This window comes from Monodelphis domestica, chromosome 7 (assembly GCF_027887165.1).
Source record: "Monodelphis domestica isolate mMonDom1 chromosome 7, mMonDom1.pri, whole genome shotgun sequence".
Taxonomy (NCBI): Eukaryota; Metazoa; Chordata; class Mammalia; order Didelphimorphia; family Didelphidae; genus Monodelphis; species Monodelphis domestica.
In genome coordinates this window covers 65,182,554-65,203,842 of record NC_077233.1, presented here as the reverse complement: position 1 = coordinate 65,203,842, position 21,289 = coordinate 65,182,554, and the positions used below count along the sequence as shown (strand labels likewise).

The window sequence follows — 21,289 nt, the reverse complement described above, 5'->3', positions numbered from 1 at the left end:
CTTGGTCCATTGAATTCCTTAAGTATTTAGAGATATTTTGCAAGGATGCCAGAAAATACATACCCCTTATCCATGTGTATAAAGAAATTTCTAGATCTTTTGAAATATAGGAGTGAATTGTTTTCATTAGTTTGTTTTCTTAAATTTTGTGGAATTTTTTTCAACTAACAACAATCAAATTTTCCCTCCTATACTATTGCAGAAAAAAAAAAGAAAAACAAAACCATTGAAGCATATATTTATAATTAAGCAAAACAAATTTCTGAATTGGTTATGTCCAAAAAATATATGTCTTCTTCTTCCCCATGAGTTCATTGTCATTCTGTCAGCAGGTATGTAGCAATGCAGATGTTATTTGGATGATAAATATCCCTGTGGACAGAGCGAAATGATATTTTCCCCAAACAGACCAGTGCCCCATGGGTAATCAATACTCAGCAAGCTAGACCACTTAAACAAAGGCGTGCTTCTTATACAGTTAGAAGGTTGGTGAGTATCCTATGTAAGTGAGGTTGTTTTTAGTGTGGCATGTTTGAGGTCCAACTCAAGACCTATCTCTTTCAAGAATTTTTTTTCTGACTGCTTCAGGTTCTATTCTTCCTTTTTGATGTTCCCAGCTCTATAGTGAATATTGCCCAGCTGACTCTATTGGTCAGGTTTGTTCTTGGGGGGGGGGGTCAGAGCTGAAGCAAGGAATAAACTGCCAAATGTAGTGTTTGTCAGGTCATCCCAACCTGTGATGCTCAATAACAGGGAAAGGAAGCATGTAGGAACATTGGCTACTTCTGCCACATAATCACTTCCAAATCTCAGGATCCCTTAACTCTAGGTTGTCCTGCAGCACAGATGTCCTTTGAATATTCACCATGAAGGAGGTGCAGAGATGTGCAGTTTGGGGAGACCCAGGACTGAATTCTCAGCCTCAAGCTTTTTAATACAAGACAACATAAATCAGAACAAAGGTATCAATCAGTTCATAGTAGGGATGAAGGGATCAAGGCTTTACAAATCACTACAAAGCAACCAAATACAGAAACACCTGGATGATTAAAACACAGAAAGAAAGGGCAAAGCAAGCAATAATTCAAAACCTCCCAAGAGTGATACTCTGGCACAAACAGATTGCATAGACCCCTCAAGGTCTAGACTGGGTAAGTCTGCTGGTCCTCTGTGCACACAATTTAGCACTTAATTATAAACTGTTTCATATGCCTTAGTCTTGGATTTCCATCTGTAGTCATAGGATACTACCATTTCTTACATTTCTTTTTATCCTTCCAAGCACTCAACCTAATATAAGTATTATATTTATACATTTGACTAATAATAAAGGCTAATGTGGCTCCTGTTCATTTCTCCCTATCTATCTGTGGTTTTTTCCAGGCAACACATTCAGCACTTTGGCTGGCTTGGTTTTTGATTGGACAATAGTAAAGGATACAGAAGCTGATGGTTTTTCTGACTCTCACAATGCTCTCAGGTAAGCGAGGGGTCTTTGCATATTTTCCTTATTTTTTAAGAGAGAAGATACATTTTATTTGATCAAAATTAGACATAAAACTAATTTTGCAGTATTAATCCTCAGGATTGAGTACATCATGGAATGAATTTATTGTATTCTTTTTACTTTTCTCAGGGCATTTTGATACATTGTTTTGTTGACAATCCACGGAGATGATTCTTTTTTACTTTTTTTTTAGAACTTTGTTCCTAGTTCATTTTTGTTTGATAAATTATTTTAAAATCCCTCTTATTGCTAGTTCTTTTTCTCTGTCAATGATATCCAATTTATTCTCTCTGTGTATTGTTTACATATAGTTATTTGTATGTTGTCTCCCCCCATTAGACTGTGAGCTCCTTAAGAGCAGGGAGTATTTTCATCTTTTTTTATATGCCTAGTGCTTAGCACAGGGCTTGGCATATAACAAACAAATTGTCAATGCTAGATTATGGATGTCAATTTTTGTAGTACTTCAAGGTTTGCAAAAGACTTGATATTGATCCTCCGACAAAACTGATGTGGGTGCTATTACTCCCATTCACATTCATTTTCCATGAAGGAACCGAGAACTAGAGAATATAAATGATTTGCTCAGGGCTACAAAAGTAGCAAGTATCTAAGGTGGCATTCGAACCCAGATTTTCTTGATTTAATCCTGTGCTCTTTCCACTGTTCTATGCTCATTCTCTTAAGAAAGGTTAGAGAGGATTCAGTTAGAATTTAACCAGAAATTCTGATTTTAGATAATGATGAAGGCGATTTACATCGTCATCATCTTCACCACTATTGCTAACAATTATATAGTGCTCTAAGTTTCACAGATATTTTACATAGATTTTCATTTTATCCTTGTAGCATCTCTGAAGTAGTTAGTAAAAATATCATTACTAGATAAAGAAACTAAGTCTCAAAAATTTGAGGTCTTTGGATCACAAGGCTAAAGATTAAAACTAGCATGTAACCCAGAGATCCTCTAGCTAAGGCAGCTTGCGTATGGTCACATCTGAATAAGGAGCAGATGCAAGACTTCTTATTTTAGGACCATTGCCTTTTTCTTAAATCATGGTGCCTCCCTTAAAAGAATTTTGCTGGTTTTGAATTCTCAGAGTTATTATTTAAATTCATAGTATAGACTTGGTCTTTAATATAGTCCAGAAATTTATTCATTTGCTTTTAGTATTAAAATGATATTCCAAAATATGGTTGGCTGGATGACTGTGTGTTTTTGAAGAATGTGTCTCACAGAAAGTTCTCATTTTTCTGTATCTGGTCAGTACAGATTTCAGATGTTAATTTCTAGGCTGGGACCTGGATAATTTCTCTTTCCCTTCTAAAATCAAGGCCTGCTATGGTATTGAACTTAGTACCTTGCCCTCTGCCACCTAGAGACATTGAGATCTAGGTGAAAGAGTACTAGAATCTAGCAAGAGATACTTGAGATTAAATCCCACCTCTTGACACTCATTGTAGTCTTGGGCAAGTAAATTCAACTCTCTGAGCTCCAGTTTTTTCATCTTCAAAATGGAGGTAATAATACCTATTTTAAGCTCATTGGCTTTTCATGAGGCTTAAATGAGATAATATGTATAAAATGCTTTGCAAATTTCAAAGTATTGGGTAAATGCTAGTTATGTGATATTATTCTTTCATCCCATGAAAAAATGCTGTCATATAGATGCCCAAAGTGCCATTATCCACTCTTTTTGTCCCCTTGGTATATAAATGGAGATTTTGAACCATTGACTTCATTCCCCAGATGTCCTTAGTATTTCCCAAAATTCTCTATAATCTCTCCTGTGTCTCCAAGTTGGTGGGATCATGTTATTGGTATTTAACTGGTGGTAACTCCTACCATGTGCTCTTTCTTTGGGATGATGCAGCAAGTATGGTGGTAAGCTAAGTGCGGGGATTGTAAGTGAGCTAATCAGCCATGGGCACATGGTTTCTATTTTGTATCCTCTTTATTCCTTGATTTCTGATGATCCTTAATAAACCTCATATAATATTTTTATTATTAGAGATATAATTTTAGATTTTACGTTGGTATATATACTCAGAGCTCCAGGTGTGTTTTATGAAGGTTTTGTATAGGATCATAGATTTAGAACTAGAAAGGATTGTGGCAATCCAGCCCCTCTGCTTTATGGAGGAGATACTGTCAAGGAGTTTGCCCAGGGTGACACAAATAATGGCATCACCAGGATTTGACCTGTGCACTGTTTTCTTTGTACCGTAATCTCTTCTTCATTTGCAAGGCAAGTGATTTGGAAAAGGTGATATATAAACAGCATAAAGGAGCAGGCTATGTGAAGCCTTTGTCCCTATACCAGCTGTTGAGACCTTCCCTCCCCAAATGACCTCATTTTATTTTGTTCTGTATATACTTAAATATGTAAATAGTCTCCATTTTTTATGATGTAAACTTACTTTTGTCTTTGTAACCCTAGCAGGGCCTGGTACATTATAGGCACTTAATAAACATTTATTCATAGATGAATTATTAAGAATATTGGTATGAAAAATTATTTGACCATAACTAGCCAGTGTCATTAAAGCTTACTACATCTACACCGGTTTTGTTGTTGTTGTTGTTGTTACCGTTCCTTCAAAATCCCATGGGTCATTGAAGCCCAAGCTAGACGCCAATCTCAAAATTCTTTTTTTTTTTTTTTAAACCCTTACCTTCCGTCTTGGAGTCAATACTGTGTATTGGCTCCAAGGCAGAAGAGTGGTAAGGGCTAGGCAATGGGGGTCAAGTGACTTGCCCAGGGTCACATAGCTGGGAAGTGTCTGAGGCCAGATTTGAACCCAGGACCTCCCATCTCTGGGCCTGGTTCTCAATCCACTGAGCCACCCAGCTGCCCCCCAATCTCAAAATTCTTATTGGGATTTGAATTCATATTTTCTTGGATCCCTCGTCTCTAGAATCTAGATTATTCTCCTCAATACTCTTTGGTTTAGATTGGCTCAGTCCAACTTCTAAATCTCCTGTTAGTAAGTTTAAAAATCTATGCTCTAACCCTTAACAATTGGGAAGTTTCATGTTAGGGCCAGTAACACAGATCTTCCCACAACCACTTGACTAAAAGATGATTGTAGTAGGCCATTCTCCCCATTGCCAGGAAACTAATGAAGCTCACTGCCAATCTTTATCTTCAATTTCACAAAGCCATCCCATTTAATCACTTTGTCTTGTTTCCTCGCCACCATTCCCTTTGGATTCTTTTCTTTACTCAAAGGAAGTTCAAGATATAGCCTCAGGGAAACTCCTGAATGTCATGAGTGGTGCTCTAAGTAGCCTAAAATGTAATGGTGAAATTCACTATCGTTTGTGAAACAGATGAATCAGAAGTGTCATGGCTGTTCATACTGAGTGACTTACTCAAAGGAAATTAATTAATCTACAACTTATCTTGAACCTACTTTCTTGATTTCTTCTCTTATTCTTAGTAATTCTCCCTTTTCTTCATAAACAATAAAATGGAAGACTGTGATTCTGTAGAAAGAAATGGATTTGGAGTCAGAACATCCAGGTTCAAATTTCCACCTGGCTATTTTTTGCTTGTGTTACCTTGGGGAAGGAATACAACCCTTCTGGGCATGTAACTGTTCCCTAGAATCCCCTCCAATTCCAAATCTATGATCTTATGATATTGGTGAAAGTTATTTTGATTTCATCCAGACCTTGGACAGAGTTTATTTTGATTGCCTTGTGCATAAGTTGGAGAAATGAGGGCTGGCTAATAGGGCAGTTAAAATTGTGGATTAAGTGATGGATGTGTATTGATTTAGAATCTTGAACCCTAGAGACTACATTTCCCACAATCCTGTTTTCCTTTTCCTGTTTGTCTCCTTAGCTAGAGGGAGTTTTGAGTTTCTTTTTCCACCCAGGAGTCTTGACTCTCTGGGCTCATACTAGCAGGAAGGAGGGAGCATTTTGGGTGCTTGCTAGAGTTTTTTAAATTTCTGTTTGCTCTAAGTCGATTTTAATAAATAGTATTAAAATAATACTTGGAGTATTGGATATTAATTTTAATCTTTACAAATGTCAATCTGGAAGGAGGTGTTAGGGATCAACCTGTGACCTTGGCCCTATTGGGGGGTGGTGAGTGGTCATAGGATGAGAGATTAAAAGCTATAAAAAATTTAAAGACCATAGAGTCCAACCCTCTCAATTTATAGCTAAGAAAACTGAGAGAAGTTGTAACTTGCCCATAGTCACATAGCTAATAAGTGCCTGAGGTAGAATTTAGAATAATCCCAACTCCAAGCCCAGAAGTCTTTTCATTATGCCACCAGCTACCTTTATGAATGAATGAATGAATGAAAAAAGTTTTATTAAATGCTTACTATATTCCATGTACTATCCTACATGCTAGAAATACAAATATATTTATTTATTAGGCCTAAATGGAAGACTTACACATGTTTATCAAATTTGCAAATATCTCAAAACCAGTAGGGAAAGATCACTGAGTTTTGACTCAAAGAAACTAGGTTTGGATCCCAGTTCTGTTATAGTCTACCTGTATAATTTTGGACAAATTACTTTACTGTTGGGGGTCTCAGTTTCTTTATCTGAGGGAGTTGGGCTAATTTCTAAGGACCCTTCCAACATTTTGTTTTTATACCCTTATCTTCTATCTTAGAATCAATACTGTGTATTGGTTCCAAGGCAGAAGAGTGGTAGGAGGTAGGTAATGGGGATTAAGTGACTTGCCCAGGGTCACACAGCTAGGAAGTGACTGAGGGCAGATATGAACTGAGGACCTCCTGATGCTAGATCTGGTTCTCAATTCACTGAGGCACCTAGCTGCCCTCTCCTTTTCCCCCCTTCCAGGTTTAATTTCTGATCTGAGCTAAGATATCAGATGATAAGATCAGGATCCCAAATTATGGGGGGGGGGTTAAATTTGGTCATTATATAGGGTATGGGCAGAATAGTTCTATCTAGCTTATAATCAAAATGTAATACAGAAATAATGGAAGGACCTTAGGGTCATGGCTCACTCTCATAGGTAAGAGTGGAATTACATTTAGAAATAATTATGGTGTGCCTTTGAGTTTTTAAAAAGAATAACAATAAGTATAGAATGGAAAAGGCAAAAGTACAATTGATTAAAGGACTACCTATAGGGGAGTTTTTTGTTGTCCATTTGCCAGACGTAAAATAGATTCATTGATTCATTAGACTTCTGCTAATAATCTATATGTTAAATGGCTGCTTTCCCAGGCATTTAGATGCTCACACTTATTTTGCAACCAGAGTCGAAGATGGGAGTTTTCTTGACTTAGTTGACATTGTTAGCAGTATTCGAGGAAGCTTTATTTCATTAAGAGAACCATCTTGTCTTCTCCTTTTATTTTATTTACCCTTTACAAGCCTGGCACACATTCCTCACAATTGGCTGATACTCAATGAGTGAGTGCCATAGCTATGGCCTTTTGATTTACCTAGATTCTCCTAGCATTTGTCATGCTCTGCACCTGTCACACCTGTCTTTCTAAGATGCTCTCCTATCTATGCTTTTTTCTGCATTCAAAGGGAAATTGCCTTACAACTCCCATTCAATTTATCTGGATGGTGGGGCAGCAGACTCTTTCTATATCTCTTGAGCTCTTTCTCCACCAGGATGGACTGCCCAAGTTTAAAAGCACTTATGTAGTTGAGCAGGAGGATAGCCAACTTCAAGATGACAAGCATGTAAAGAATATTTTGACAGACAGAGTTTTGCTGATTATAAAAAAGAAGCATAATTTTTTTTAGAAAGCATTTTGCTTTTTCAACAAATTTAGTATGTGATACCTGGTAAAACCAAGTACAAAACAAATGATTCCAGAAGGCTAAGTGACCTTGGTGAGAATAAAAATGTGTTTAGCTGAATGCTCTTCTTGTATGGATGAAATCTCCAATTTATTTGTGAGTCTTTTGTTACAGGTGATGTACCAAGTGTACAAATTTAGACACACTGTAGAATTTAAATGTCTCCATAAAATCTAAAGAGCCCTGAATGAATAGTGAATTACATTTTCCGGTGTCCTATTCTCCTGAGTCTATATAATGTATCATTTCTATTCCAGGATCCTCAAATTTTTAGAGTCTACTTATATACCTCCTTCCTACATATCAGAGATGGAAAAAGTGGCCAAACAAGGAGACACAATTTTGGTGTCTGGAATGAAGACAGGGAGTTCCAAGCTTAAAGCACGAATTCAAGAAGTGGTATACAAGGTAATATTACATAGTGATTTGCAAATTCCCAATAATCCCCAAGGAAAAGAGAAAACATACCTAGGAAAGTGTGTCATAGGGACCTGAGAATTAAAGCAAAAATCCCTCAATATAAGTAAGAACAAATTTTCTAGCTCAATATTTCATAACAAAGAAACCTCAAAAGGATGGTTTAAATTTTTAATGATGTTTTTTCTTTCTAAACCATCAATGTCAATTCCCAATAGCCACATGTCTCTCACCTGACACACAATGAAACCTTTGTTAAAAACAAAGAAAAAACCCACTTGAACAAAGAAAGATGCCAAATTGCTTGTTTGGGAGCAGGTACTTCATTGTGCCCTTCTTGTTCACTATCAAGAGGGGAGGGCAAGGTGGTGCAATATTTCCTTACCAGTCCTAGAGGGTTGAGATAGGTTTTTGTCTTCATTAGAGTCACCTGAATTTCAGCATTTTCTTCCTGTTGTTTCCTTTATCATTGTTGTGGTCCCTTTGTGTATTATTTTTTGCTTTATTTATTTCACTTTTCTTCAGTTCATACACGTCTTCCTGAATTTTTCAGTTTTCTTGATATTATTTCTTAGGGCTCAATAATATAACAATATATTCATGTCCTACAAATGGTTCAGCCATTCATTGCATTCCCACTTTTTGTTTCCTGGTTTATGGTACCACAGAATGTGCTAGTATGAATATTTTGGTACATATGAAACCTCTTTAAAAAAAAAAAAAGCCTTACCTTTTGTCTTAGAAGTATCAGTTCCAAGGTAGAAGAAGCAGTAAGGACTAGGCAATTGGGGTTAAGTGACTTACCCAGAGTCATACCTCAAGGAAGTGTCTGAGGCCAGATTTGAACCCATATCCTCTTGACTCCAGGCCTGACCCTCTATCCACTGAGCCATCAAGCTGCCCCATTCTCCTCTTTTTTTTTTGACCTCTCTGTACTCTATGTACAGTAGTGGGATCATGGGGTAAAAGATATAGAATGTTTAGTCAGTTTTCTAGTTTGGTTGCAAATTATTTCATAGAATGATTAGACTCTGTCACAGCTCCACCACCCATATATTAGTATGCTTGTCGTCCTATGGCCCCTTCAACATAGACTATTTTAGTCTTTTATCATCTTTTCCAATTTTCTGGGTGTGAAATGAAACCCCAGGTTTGGTTTATTGTCATTTCCCTTAACATTTTTAATTCAGAACATTTTTTATCTCATGGTTGTTGGCTTCTTAAAATTCTTCTGAAAACTATTCGTTCATATCCTTTGACCACCTATGTATTAAAGGGTTCTTAATTTTCTCTATTTGTATCTGTTTCATCAATATCTTGGATATCAGACCTTTAACAGAGATATTTAATGCACTTTTCCCCTCAAGAGCTGAAGTTCTGAAGCTGTGACACAAAGATTGATGGAGGAACAAGAATCACGTGTCCAAGTTTTCCCCTCACCACAAATTGCCATTCATTCATTCATTCTCATCTCTGATAGCTGAGAGGAGCTGTGCTGGCAGCTCCCCAATAACTTGGGGTTTTGCCTCAAGATTGTCTCTCTGACTACTGAGAGATAGTCAAGTGATTTAGGATTCCTAACTATGTCAGAGGATCTCTTTCTACACACTTTCCTGCTCCCTAATACCCAACACCCAGTCTGCGAAGAGCTCTTTTGCTCTTCCTATTTGGCTCTTAGGCTGCAAATTTTCTGATGAAAAATCAGTTCATTTCTGAATTGACTTCAGAGGGCTATTGAATGGAGGACTGACCACCCTTCTGACCACCCCCTCCTGCCCCAAGTTGTTCTCGACCTCATTCAGAAACATATTCCATCTCATTAGCTTCTCATCTCTAAAAGATGTTGTGATCAAAGGGCCAATAGACAAGTGTGCTTAACTGCTATCCTGGCACCCTTCCCAGCTCTTGTGTGAATTTATGCTTTTCATTACTTTGTAATCTAAGGTAACCGTATTTCCATTTTAACCACCGTAATGAAATTGCCCTTTCTGGTTAGCACAATCCACTTTCCAGGCTCTTTGGGCATTTTTTTTAAATAGGAAGATTTTTGCATTTCATTTACATTTCCTAATTTTGTAACTTAACCAACCAAGAAAGTGATACCCACTTACATTTAGCTCATTTGATTCACTTTATGTATCTGTTAAGTGGATGATATTAGAAGCATTGAAAGTTTTGGTGGGAAATAAAATGTGTTAACTTAGATTGGAATAGTTCTAATAATAATGATAGCTCACATGGTACACTCTCCACTTTCTGCCATTAGGTAGTTTTAACTATTTCTGTGGGGCAGCTAGGTGGTGCAGTGGATAGAATGCCAGGCTGAGAGTCAGGAAGATTCATCTTCCTGAGTTCAAATCCAGCCTCAGACATTTACTAGCGGTGACCCTGGTTGAGTGACTTAACCCAGTTTGCCTAAATGTTTTTCATATGTCAAAGGAGTTGGAGAAGGAAAAGGCAAACTGCTTGAGTATATTTACCAAGAAAATCCCAGATGGGGTCACAAAGACTCAGATGTATTTGAAAAATGACTCAACAAAAACAAAATATTACCATCCCCATTTAACAGATAGGAAAACAGAGGCACGGAGAAGTCAGATAATTTGCCAGAGGTCAACTAGCACAAAAGAGTCTTGAATCTTTCACAATTGCCACTCAGTAAAAATGGGAAATTAATTTTTATACCAAATGTTTGGAATATTTGCACAACCTCAGTATATATCCAGAAGGAGATGAGAAGAAAGACCATAAAGCAAAATAGGCAACAGTTAAAATACTAGATATTGGCAGAGATAGACTTAGTCTGAAATCTAAATAAGGATTTGATTTTCTCTAGCCAATAAACAACTATTTATTATATGCCAGGCACTGTTCAGAACACTAGAGATACAAGGAAAAGCAAAAAGCAGTCCTTGCCTTCTGGGAGCTTACAGTCTAAAGAGTAAGACAGCATGCAAGGAGCTATTTACAACAATATCTGGTCCAATCATTCCAGGGTGCAATTTGAAATTATGCTCATAAAGTGACTAAAAGGTCCATCTTATTTGACCCAGTGATTTATCTCCATATATCTAGTTTCAAGAATGTCACAACTAGGTCCCATATACATCAAGGCCTCTATATGGAACTTTTGAAAATAACAAAGAACTGAAATCAAAACAAATGCCCATTAATTGGGGAATGGCTAAATAGCCATTATATTGTGAGTTCCTTGAGGATTTCTTTTTTGTATCCCCGTTACTTAGCACAGTGTCTTGCATATGGTAGGTACTTAATAAATTATAATGATTGACTTATTGATTGATTGATCTTGTGATATGTAAATGTTTTACTGAACTCTAAAAATTGATGTAATAGTCTCTGGATGTTTCTCATTAATCTTGACCTTTTTCATAGGATTTTATGAATTTAGAGCTAGTATTACCTTATAGGTCATTGAATCCAACCCCCTCATATTACCACTGAAGAAACTGAGACTGAAAAAGGTTAAGTTATTTAACCTAGAACTAGTAAATGTTTGAGGCAAAATTTGAACACAGGTCTCCCTGATTCCAGCTAGCAGGGTGGCATAAAGAATAGAGCTGGGGGGGGGGGCAGCTGGGTAGCTCAGTGGATTGAGAGCCAGGCCTAGAGATGGGAGGTCCTAGGTTCAAATCTGGCCTCAGACACTTCCCAGCTGGGTGACCTTGGGCAAGTCACTTGACCCCCATTGCCTAGCCCTTACCACTCTTCTGCCTTGGAACCAATACACAGTATTGGCTCCAAGACAGAAGGTAAGGGTTTAAAAAAAGCGAATAGAGCCTGGAATTAGGAAGATTCATCTTCCTGAGTTCAAATCTGGCCTCAAACTATGTTATTGTGGGCAAATCACTTAACCCTGCTTGCTTTAATTTCCACTTCTATAAAATGAACTGGAGAAGGAAATGGCAAACCATTCCAATGTTTTGCCAAGACAATCCCAAATGGTGTCATAAAGAGTCAGACACAAAGGAAAAACAACTGAACTCCCTGTCTCCAAGCCCAGTCCTCTTATACCACTGTGCCATGCAGCTTCTTGTCATACAAGGTTATTTATCCTTGTGTTTAGCAGTGTTTGGAACTTAGCAAGCATATAATAAGTGCTTATAAATATGATTTGACTTTTTTATTCTTGATTTTTGAGCATGCATTTGATCCTGACAAAGAGTTCCAGTATCAAAAGCATTCTTCCATATAGAGTTCACATATTAAAACAGTGCCCTACATACAATTGAATTGAGCATTACTCTCAAATCTCCAATATTTGCAGCGGGCCATTCCCTTATGATAGATGACATTGGCCAAGAGACTATGTGTTGGTAAGGCTTTCATGCAAAAAGATGCTCGTACCATTTGTGGTTTGAGTGCTGGGAATTACATGATGGAATGAAAACTAGTTGAAAAATGTCAAGCCATTTGCAAGAAGTTGCAAGAAATTTTCCCATTTGTGATGACTGTTCATGTCCCTTGGCTAGATTTCAGCTTGCTAGAGCAGGAGTAGACAATTTCTATTCCAGGGGTTGAATCAGCCTTTCAGCTTAATTTCTTTCTTTCTTTTTTTAAAATCTTATTTAATTTAGAAAAAATTTTCATGGTTATAAGATTCATGTTCTTTCCCTACCCTCCCACAACCCCTCTTCTGTAGCTGACACGCAATTCCTCTGGGTTTTACATGTGTCATTGATCAAGACCCATTTCTATACCATTAATTTTGGTACTAGGGTAATCGTTTAGAGTCTACATCCCCAATCACATCCCCATTGACCCATGTGATTGAACAGTTGTTTTTCTTCTGTGTTTCTGCTCCCACAGTTCTTCCTCTGAATGTAGATGATGCTCTTTCTCATAAGTCCCTCAGAATTGTCTTGGATCATTGCACTATTGCTAGTAGAGAAGCCCATTACATTTGATTATACCACAGTGTATCCATCTCTGTGTAAAATGTTCTCCTGGTTCTGCTCCTTTCACTATGCATCACTTCCTGGAGGTCGTTCCTTTCAACTTCAACCAGCTACTAGAGCAAGTAGTAGGAAGTGCTTGTTCCCAGTGACTCAAGATGACATTACTCTGCAAATGTCTATATTTAGCCTACAAATATGTGAATTTATCCTCTATTCTCTCTTTGGTTCTTTTGCCTTCTCCCACTCTTAGGCATTCTTTGTCTATCTCTATATTCATTCTCTCAAATTCTGTTCTCTCCTTCTCTTTATTTTCTTCTCTCTTTCTTCCTTGGTCTTCTATATCTTTGCCTTAAATGTATAAAATAGAAAATTAGTCCACATGTCTTTCTCTGGCTTTGTCTCTCTCTTGTTATTTGTTATGTTATCTAACTTTTGAGTGAAGGGAAACAAAGACCCCATATTATGGCTGAGAAACATCAGTAATAATAGAGTTTCTACTCAAGGAATATTGTCAAATCCTTTTTCTAATCCATTCAAAGGGACTGTCTGGAATGTCTGGTTATATACAGTAGAGATTAGAAGACCTATTTGTTATTTGGAAATTGTTGTAGTGACATTTATTGCAATAGACTTTGATGCAATGCCTTTAGGGGTTCTGTACCAGCTATTTGAGATTTGGGGTTTTTTACAGGAAGATGTGCAATTATTGCATAATAGTCTACTTTTTATTTTTCTTTAATTTCCCCACCCCAGGCTAAAATTTAAAAATAAATTATGCATATAAAATCTTTGTCTGACCCTTTCCATTTCTGTATTTGAAGAATGTCCATCCTGCAGAAGTCAGGCTACTAATTTTGGAAAACATCCTTTTGAACCCAGCTTATGACATTTATCTGTTGGTGGGGACCTCTATTCACTACAAGGTCCAGAAAATCAGGCAAGGAAAAATTACAGGTGAGTTTTGCTTAACTTTGTCCTTTATGTAAGTTTATTTAATTTTCAAGAGCAGAAGTGAGGAAAAGGTGCTTTGGGTAGTGTAGGAAAGCAGAAGTTTTTGTTTTCCTTGATGTTTTTTTTTAATTTAAATTTAAAAAATATTCAGTGAACAAAAATAAATTTCCTTTCATTACTATTCATGAGATCGAGTATAAGATTTTGGAAGGAGGAGAGAAAGATTATAAATACTCTTTTGGAGAGGTTAAGTTTGAGATACCTATGAGATATCTAATTTGAAATGTCTAAGAGGCAGTTGGTGATATGAGGCTGGAACTCAAGAAAAAGTTGAGGGCTATATATAGGAATATGGGAATCATCTGCATAGAAACAATAGTTGAACCCATGAAAACTGAGTAGATTGAAATAATATGGAGTGGAAAGCCAAAGGAGACTGTGATAGGAACCTTCAGGGATACCCACAGTTAATGAATGTGATCTGTGATGAAGACCAGCAAAAGGAGATGAACAAGGAGTAGTCAGACAGTTAGGAAAGGAATCAGAAACCTAGAAGAGATTATATAAGAGAACCAGGAGAGAATAGATACATAAATACTCAAGAGAAGAAGGAGTATCTGGGAGGAGATTATGATCAACAATGTTAAAGGTTGCAAAGAGGTCAAAAAGGATGGTTGAGAAGAAGGAGTCAATGTAGAAGAGTAGATTAAAAAAAAATTCTCACAATTTTCAATCTACCATTTTAATTCCTATATATTAGGGGGAATTACCATGTATTTCTCTGTTTGGGATCTTCACAGATGCTATCTAGTCTGCTGCTTTTTGCATTTTCTTTGTCCTTGGGAACCCCTAGGAATATCTTCCTTTTTAACAGATTTTGTTTAATAATTGAAGGGGGAAATTGTTCTGTTTATGTGTTTCCCGTGATGTTGGTATGGGGAGGTGGGGAGAGGATTTAATTTAAAATGTCTTAGAATGGTCAAGGGAGGACCTGAATAATAAGCTCCTAAAAATCTATTAGACTGCCTAGCCTAGTTAGGTGAGGTCTCTGGTTTTTGAGAATCAATTATTAGAGACTATAACTTTATTGATTATGATGATGGCCTAGCCAATAAACCTAATATAATCAGTAAATTTATATTCTTACCAAAAAGTCAGTCTGTTAAGATAATATTAATCATAACAAGATGAAAATGAATTGGTTGGGATAGTAACTTGGGAAGGGGCAGATGATTAATCTAGTAAGTTTCCCAAGGAAATTAGTGGCAGAGAGAGCATCAGAAAATTAGTGGTCAGTAGTATCCAATTTTTCAGAGAGATTAAGGAGAACAAAGACTAGGAAAAGGAAGTTGGGTATCTTAATGGATACTTGGAGATAAGAGGTCCTGGATTCAAATATGACCTTGGATACTTCCTAGTGGTATGACCCTGGACAAGTCACTTAACTCCCATTGCCTAACCCATACCATTCTGCTTTGGAGCTGATACTTAGTATGGATACAGATTTAAAGAAGAAAGACAATTGGATTTCAAAGCTAGTATATTATTGGTCACCTTAAAGAGAGGCATTTCAGTAAGGGTTCAGGTATGGTAGGATAGACAGATGGGAAGAGATCAGTGGTACATCTAAAAGAGTTAGACTTGGAGTGCAAGAAGCACCATCTCTGGGGGCAGCTGGGTAGCTGAGTGGATTGAGAGCCAGGCTTAGAGATGGGAGGTCCTCAGTTCAAATCTGACCATAGATACTTCCTAGCTGGGTGATCCTGGGCAAGTTACTTAACCCCCATTGCCTAGCCCTTACCACTCTTCTGTCTTAGAACCAAATACATAGTATTGTTTCTAAGGTGGAAGGTAAGGGTTTAAAAAAAGAAGAAGAAGAAGAAGAAGAAGAAGAAGAAGAAGAAGAAGAAGAAGAACCATCTCTTCTTCTGAGCTAGAGGGGAAGGAAGAAGCAATGGGTGAAGATCTAGAGAAGCTTTGACATATGGAGTAGAGGAGTTGATTGAATTGGAAATTGAGATTATCCTTTGCGAGTGAGGTGGATGGGGTAGATTTGAAGTTTGGGGACGGACCAGGTAAGGTCCAAGGATGCTACTTTTAGGGAAGCCCTTATATCCAGATTATCCTTCTTCAAAAGTTATCCCTCTTCAAAAAATGTCAAAGAAGTTGGTGTTTTAAAATACATAAGAGATAGGAGGTGTTAAAATGATGATGAAAGTCTTGTCTTTGGAACAGGCTCCCGTTTATGAAAATGGGTTTGTTTGAAGGACATTGAATAGAGTTAGAACTATGAACAAGTTTCAAAACAGTTCTGCCCTTTTTAGATAGAAAGAGAAACTGTTTTCTTCTAGTAAAGTTGGTATTTGGTCCCACCAGATCGTGGGATCCTTTTGGAATAGTCCACATGTGTTTATACATGTGCAGATGGTGGAAATTGCCTGTTAGCCCATTGCCCATTATCCTGCCTCTTTTGCTGCTCTTTGGGAATCTGTCTTTTTAAAAATTTAAGGACCATAAAGTGATTAGAAGTCTGGAATGAAATTTTAAAGAAACTATGGTTGTAGATTAAAGCCCAAACTTTGAATATGCAATGTTATTAATACAACAGTAGATTCCTTTTACATTTCTTATCCTTGCTATACTAGGTCATGCTTAAGGAATTATATTCCATTTAAAAAATTGTATATTGAAACTCTTCTTTTATGTTGATGAGATTTTGTTAAATTCATTGAGCCAGAGCCTCTCAATGTTCAGGTTTCTCCTTGATAGAGTTTAATTTTGTACTCTGAATAATGAGCTAAAGAGACAATGGTAAGAGACCTGGGTGAGAGCATGGATGGTTCAGTATAAATCCAATTTAATGAGTAGAGAAAAGCTCAAAGCAAGTACTCTTTATATAGTAGACCACTAATGTTGTCCATGATCTTTGTTTATGGAGGACAGTATGCTTTATTTGTTGAGTCTTAATGGTCATATTTCTATAAAGTTGTACATAGATTACATAACTATAGATTGAGCCACAGTTTCCCATTGTATTATGATAGGACAGGAGAGAAGAACATCAGGGCAAGAAGCTGGAAAAAGGCACAGAGAGGGGTGCATAGATCTTCCCACACGATTCTCCCTGGACCATGTCTCTTGAGCACAGCTGCCATAGGTCACTGATACATTTCTCTGAAGCTACAGTGACCAACATCTTCATTTTGGAGTTAATTAGCTGGCTTTGATTTCTGTAATTTGAAGCAAGGGTAGAACACTAGAGTCAAATCAGAGCTTGATGAAGCTGGGGGCTTGGCAGGGCATCAGGCAGCAGTCAGGCCCCTGAGTATAATATCGAGCCTTGCTAGGGTCAGCAGATATTCTCATCAGCTCTGTCTAATCATTCCCTCATGCTAGCTTCAGTCTCTGTCAAGAGTATCTTCCTGGTACAAAGTGGGCAGTCAATCAATACCTTCTTCCTCTAAGATTCATTTCCTAATCTATAAAATGAAAAAGTTGGAGTAGACATCATCTCTAATGACCTATCTCACTCTGAAATTCTCTAACAATTACTTAGGTGATTACTTCTAAAAACCAACACCTAAGTGTCCTATAAGAGAGTGTTTGCCACAACATCTTATCAAGTAAAGGATCCTTTTTTCTCACTGAGTTTGGCAAATCCAGACTTTCATAGAATTGGGTTTTCCTCAAGCTGTTTTGGAAAGTGCAGTCCCTACCCTTCTATATGTTGGAAGGATTGTTATTGGCTTCTGTGATCAATCCCTCAGAAGCACATCATAAAGTCACAGATTTAGAGCTGGAATAGTCCTTTGATATCCTTGAGTCCATACTCTTCATTTTACAAATGAGAAAACAGACCTGGAAAGTCCCCCAGAGTCATACAGGGAAGAAGAGCTAGAACTGAAACCCAGATCTTCAGAATCCTATTTCAGTGCTCTTTCTACTTTGCATCATCAATTTTACTCATCAGTATCATCAATTTTGCTAGTTATTTGTGGCCCCAGTTTGGGCCCATAATTTAGGGTGGAAATTATGGGGAAAAAGCCCCTTCACTCTCATGCCCCTGGCACTTATATTGGGGTTCTCGTCTCTCATGTCACTCAATAAAGTGAACTTCTCATGCCTGATATAACCTAGTATCTTTCTTCGTCTGTATTGATAAATGCTGTACATAACAATCAACAAATGTTTATTAGGCAATAGCCAGCACTGTGTTAGGTATATGAATAGAGAGAACACTGAACTACCTTCTGTCACAGGGTCAGAATGAGTTTATACAGTTTTTGAAAGTGCTTCATATATTTTGGAAGTATTTTTGGGTTTTAGGAGAAGCTGACTCTTAGCAGGTGTTTTTAGAATATTGAAATGATGCTGCTTGAGTTGACAATTAGGTCTTGTAATGATTTTTAACCTATAGTGACTCGTATTCTGAGTATATGGTAAAAAATTTAGAAGGAATAGACTTACTTTCTTCTTATGTTGCTAATAAACAAGAAAGGAGAAAAAAAATCAGTGACTGAGCCATCTTGGGGCCATAATTTGGGGCATAGTTCTTTGGAACTGTGAAAATGCTTCTAGCTATAATGCCCCTGGTTCCTTATATCATGACTCTCCTCTCCCATGTCACTTTAATAAAGGGATTTCAGTGAAAGGAGGTCACATAGGATAGAAATCTAAAGATTTGACTGACCACTCTCCCCCATCCCTCAAGTAAAATAAGATGACTGAAATTGTGTTCTCCATCTATCTTATAAAAGAAACAAATGAATACCAAATCACAAGTGCTACAACAAAAATCACAAATTTCCCTTAAGAAATCATGTTTCTTATGTTACTAATTTATTAGTTGCTCCAAAATGTCCCTGATAGAACAAAAGAAGACAAAGTTGATGGGTCATCAAGATAGTATCTACTGGAGATTAGGGTAAAATTCCCTACAAATTACAGACCCCCAACATCCTCAAACTAACGAAGATTATCTTTCAGAAGCTTTTTAGTAACCATAGCTGATGTGGCTTATTCAGCTTGCCCTGCTCCTGCTTTCAAGATGGCATAGCAACGAGCTCAACTGATACCCTAAAAATCTCCTGCTGTGGTGAACAGAAATGACTCTAATGTCATTATTCTTTAAGTAGCTGGGAAATTTTCCTCAAAGGCTATAGTTAATTTAAAGGGGGAAGGAGGTCCCAGGTTGTTTATGACTATGCTCTTCTGTAGATTTCTTAGCAAAACTGTCAGCTTTTTCCATATGCTGTGACAGTCTGATTTTTGCTTTCTTTTCCATTTTTCAAGTCTATCTGCTGCCTTTAACAAGATTCATAGTTCTTGGCAAGGGAGCAACATTATTGTTCTACTTTTCTCCTCGTTCTTGTTTTGTCTTTCCCACGTACAGAATTAACGATGCCTTCTGATCAGTACGAACTGCAGCTCCAGAACAACGTTCTTGGCCCCGAGGGAGACCCAACACGGCCTGTCGCCAAGTTGATTCAAGCGACATCAACAGTGACTGCATTGCAGCAGGGACAGACTAACCTGGTGCTGGGACACAAAAATATCCTGTGTGTGAGTGTGTGTGTGTGTGTGTGTGTGTGTGTGTGTGTGTGCATGTGCACTCTTGCTCAGGATGTACTTGAGTTCCCCAAATGCCTTTTGATGTGGAGATGTTTTTCTCTTCCAAACCCATGGCCAGGCTAAAAATATCCCTGCCTTCTCCCAATGATCTGAAAATCAGAAAGAGTTGCAATAGCAACACTGAATCACACACCTCTCCAGATGACTCACTAGTTCAAACCCTAGAAATGAGAAATCGCAAATAAAGGGATGGCATCATTCTTTTTGTCCAGAATCTTCTTAAGGGCTTAGAAGCCTTTCACAATGGTCTGTGCTATAGATTATTGGAAAAATCATCTGAGGATTAGATAGTTTCTGCATAGACACCTGGGATTCTCTGAAAGTTTGTTGTTGTTTTTAGTTCAGTGGTTGTTTTTGGTAAAGAAATCATTCTGTTGGTATAAAAAGCTATCCATCATGTTGTCTAGAGTTCTGGGAAATAACTATTCCAGACTGCCAATGTGGAAAACAGCCAGAGGCAATTATATATTTTAAAAATTATTTTGATCTCTTTAGAGATTTGGTCTCTGACACAAATACCAGTTAATCAATCAGGCAAAAATGAGCTTAGTCCCCATCTAATAAGTTTATTTTCTCCCAATGGCTTTGTTCCTTAATTAAGACTTTAGGCATTCGTATGCAGGGTGCTTCCAGATTACCCAATAGCACGATTTATGTTGTGGAACCTGGATACTTGGGTGAGTATCTATTTCCTGACTACTTTACAGTGAATTCAAAATCACAATTTATTAGAACAATTCTTAAAATGTCACAGGCTTACACATACAGACGCTCATACCTACCCACCATATGTATGCATGCATTTAAGTGTATGTTAATATAACTATGTAGATATAGTATCTTTTATGTGTTTAGGCAATATTTCTACAACACAGGTGTATATGCACATACAAACATGCATATGTGAACATGTATACTTGTGTGTGTATACACACATGTGTGTATATTTTTTTAAACACATGTAAAGGTGATTCACCCTATTCTGGCCCATGTGGACCTTGAGGATCTTATTAGTAGTTGAATGCAAGCCCTTTAGTTGTCCTCTTTGTGCTGGCTACTTTTTGGCTATTGCTTCTTCCCAGCATTTCTACCAGGGCAGTGTGCAGACATATGGAGAAAAAGCAGAATACAGGCCCACTCAGTTTGATCCTTGGTGATGGTTTGGCAAAAAGGAAGGGGAAGGAAGAGGAATAAAATAGAGAGAATATTTTGAGATACCCAGAAAAGCCTGAGGATCATCAGTATTGTTTTTTTATGAATTTCTTAAGGTATCTCTTTATTAGAAAACTTACACTCAAGTCCTAAAAATGTCCCTTTGTTTCATTCTATTTTCCTCCCTCCCTTGGGAAAGTGGGCATGATGGGATTGTGGATTTATAGGCAATTTGTCATGAAACTGGAGTATTTGGGAAGGAGAGCTGATCGTAGAGGACAAAGGAAAGAAGCAAGGGAAAAGAGCCTCTCTAACCATACTAGCCATTTGAGAGAAGTTTAGGACATACATCATATAGCATTTCACGAATGTGCCATTTTTTTCCTTCTATTTGAAACCACTTATACATTAAATGTGCTGTGATACCTCAGTGATGTCAACCTCTGACACTATGTGGTGGTAGAGATCATTTTAGATTTGCTGCCAAAAATTTGGAATTTTTGCCCTGGTTAGAATTCAATTCTTTTTGAAAATATCATTGTCAGATTATTATTTTCATATAGCTGAGGAAGCCAAATCTGGGCTTTTAAAATATGTTCTGGGCATCTTAGGCATTATTGGTTTCATCATGGGTCATTACATTTGCTGGTATTTGCTGGTCAGTTCATTTACCTAGAACACAGGATTCATGCAGACAAAGCTATCAGTATGAACCTCATTGGCCAATTAATTTCAATCTTTCCCATGATTATAGACTAACCCCAATAGTCCTGGATGCTGACTGATTCCTCTAGGTTTGCTTAATCGTCTTTCAAATGTATTATGAATGGGAGCCAGTAAAAGGAGAGGGGGGATGACTCAGCCTAGCCCCCTCCCCCATTTTTTTTTTAACTA

The 21,289-nt window shown here is 37.4% G+C and overlaps 1 protein-coding gene across 1 annotated transcript in view; it reads left to right on the top strand.

Annotated features, from left to right (window-relative positions):
- The window catches only part of NUP210 (nucleoporin 210), a 187,670-nt gene that overhangs the window by 61,654 nt on the left and 104,727 nt on the right, over nucleotides 1-21,289 (top strand). The window contains exons 4-8 of the mRNA XM_007500347.3: nucleotides 1,384-1,480; nucleotides 7,583-7,733; nucleotides 13,483-13,615; nucleotides 19,005-19,163; nucleotides 19,852-19,920. Of these exons, the coding sequence (XP_007500409.2) occupies nucleotides 1,384-1,480; nucleotides 7,583-7,733; nucleotides 13,483-13,615; nucleotides 19,005-19,163; nucleotides 19,852-19,920 (609 nt within the window). The remainder of the gene's footprint in view (nucleotides 1-1,383; nucleotides 1,481-7,582; nucleotides 7,734-13,482; nucleotides 13,616-19,004; nucleotides 19,164-19,851; nucleotides 19,921-21,289) is intronic.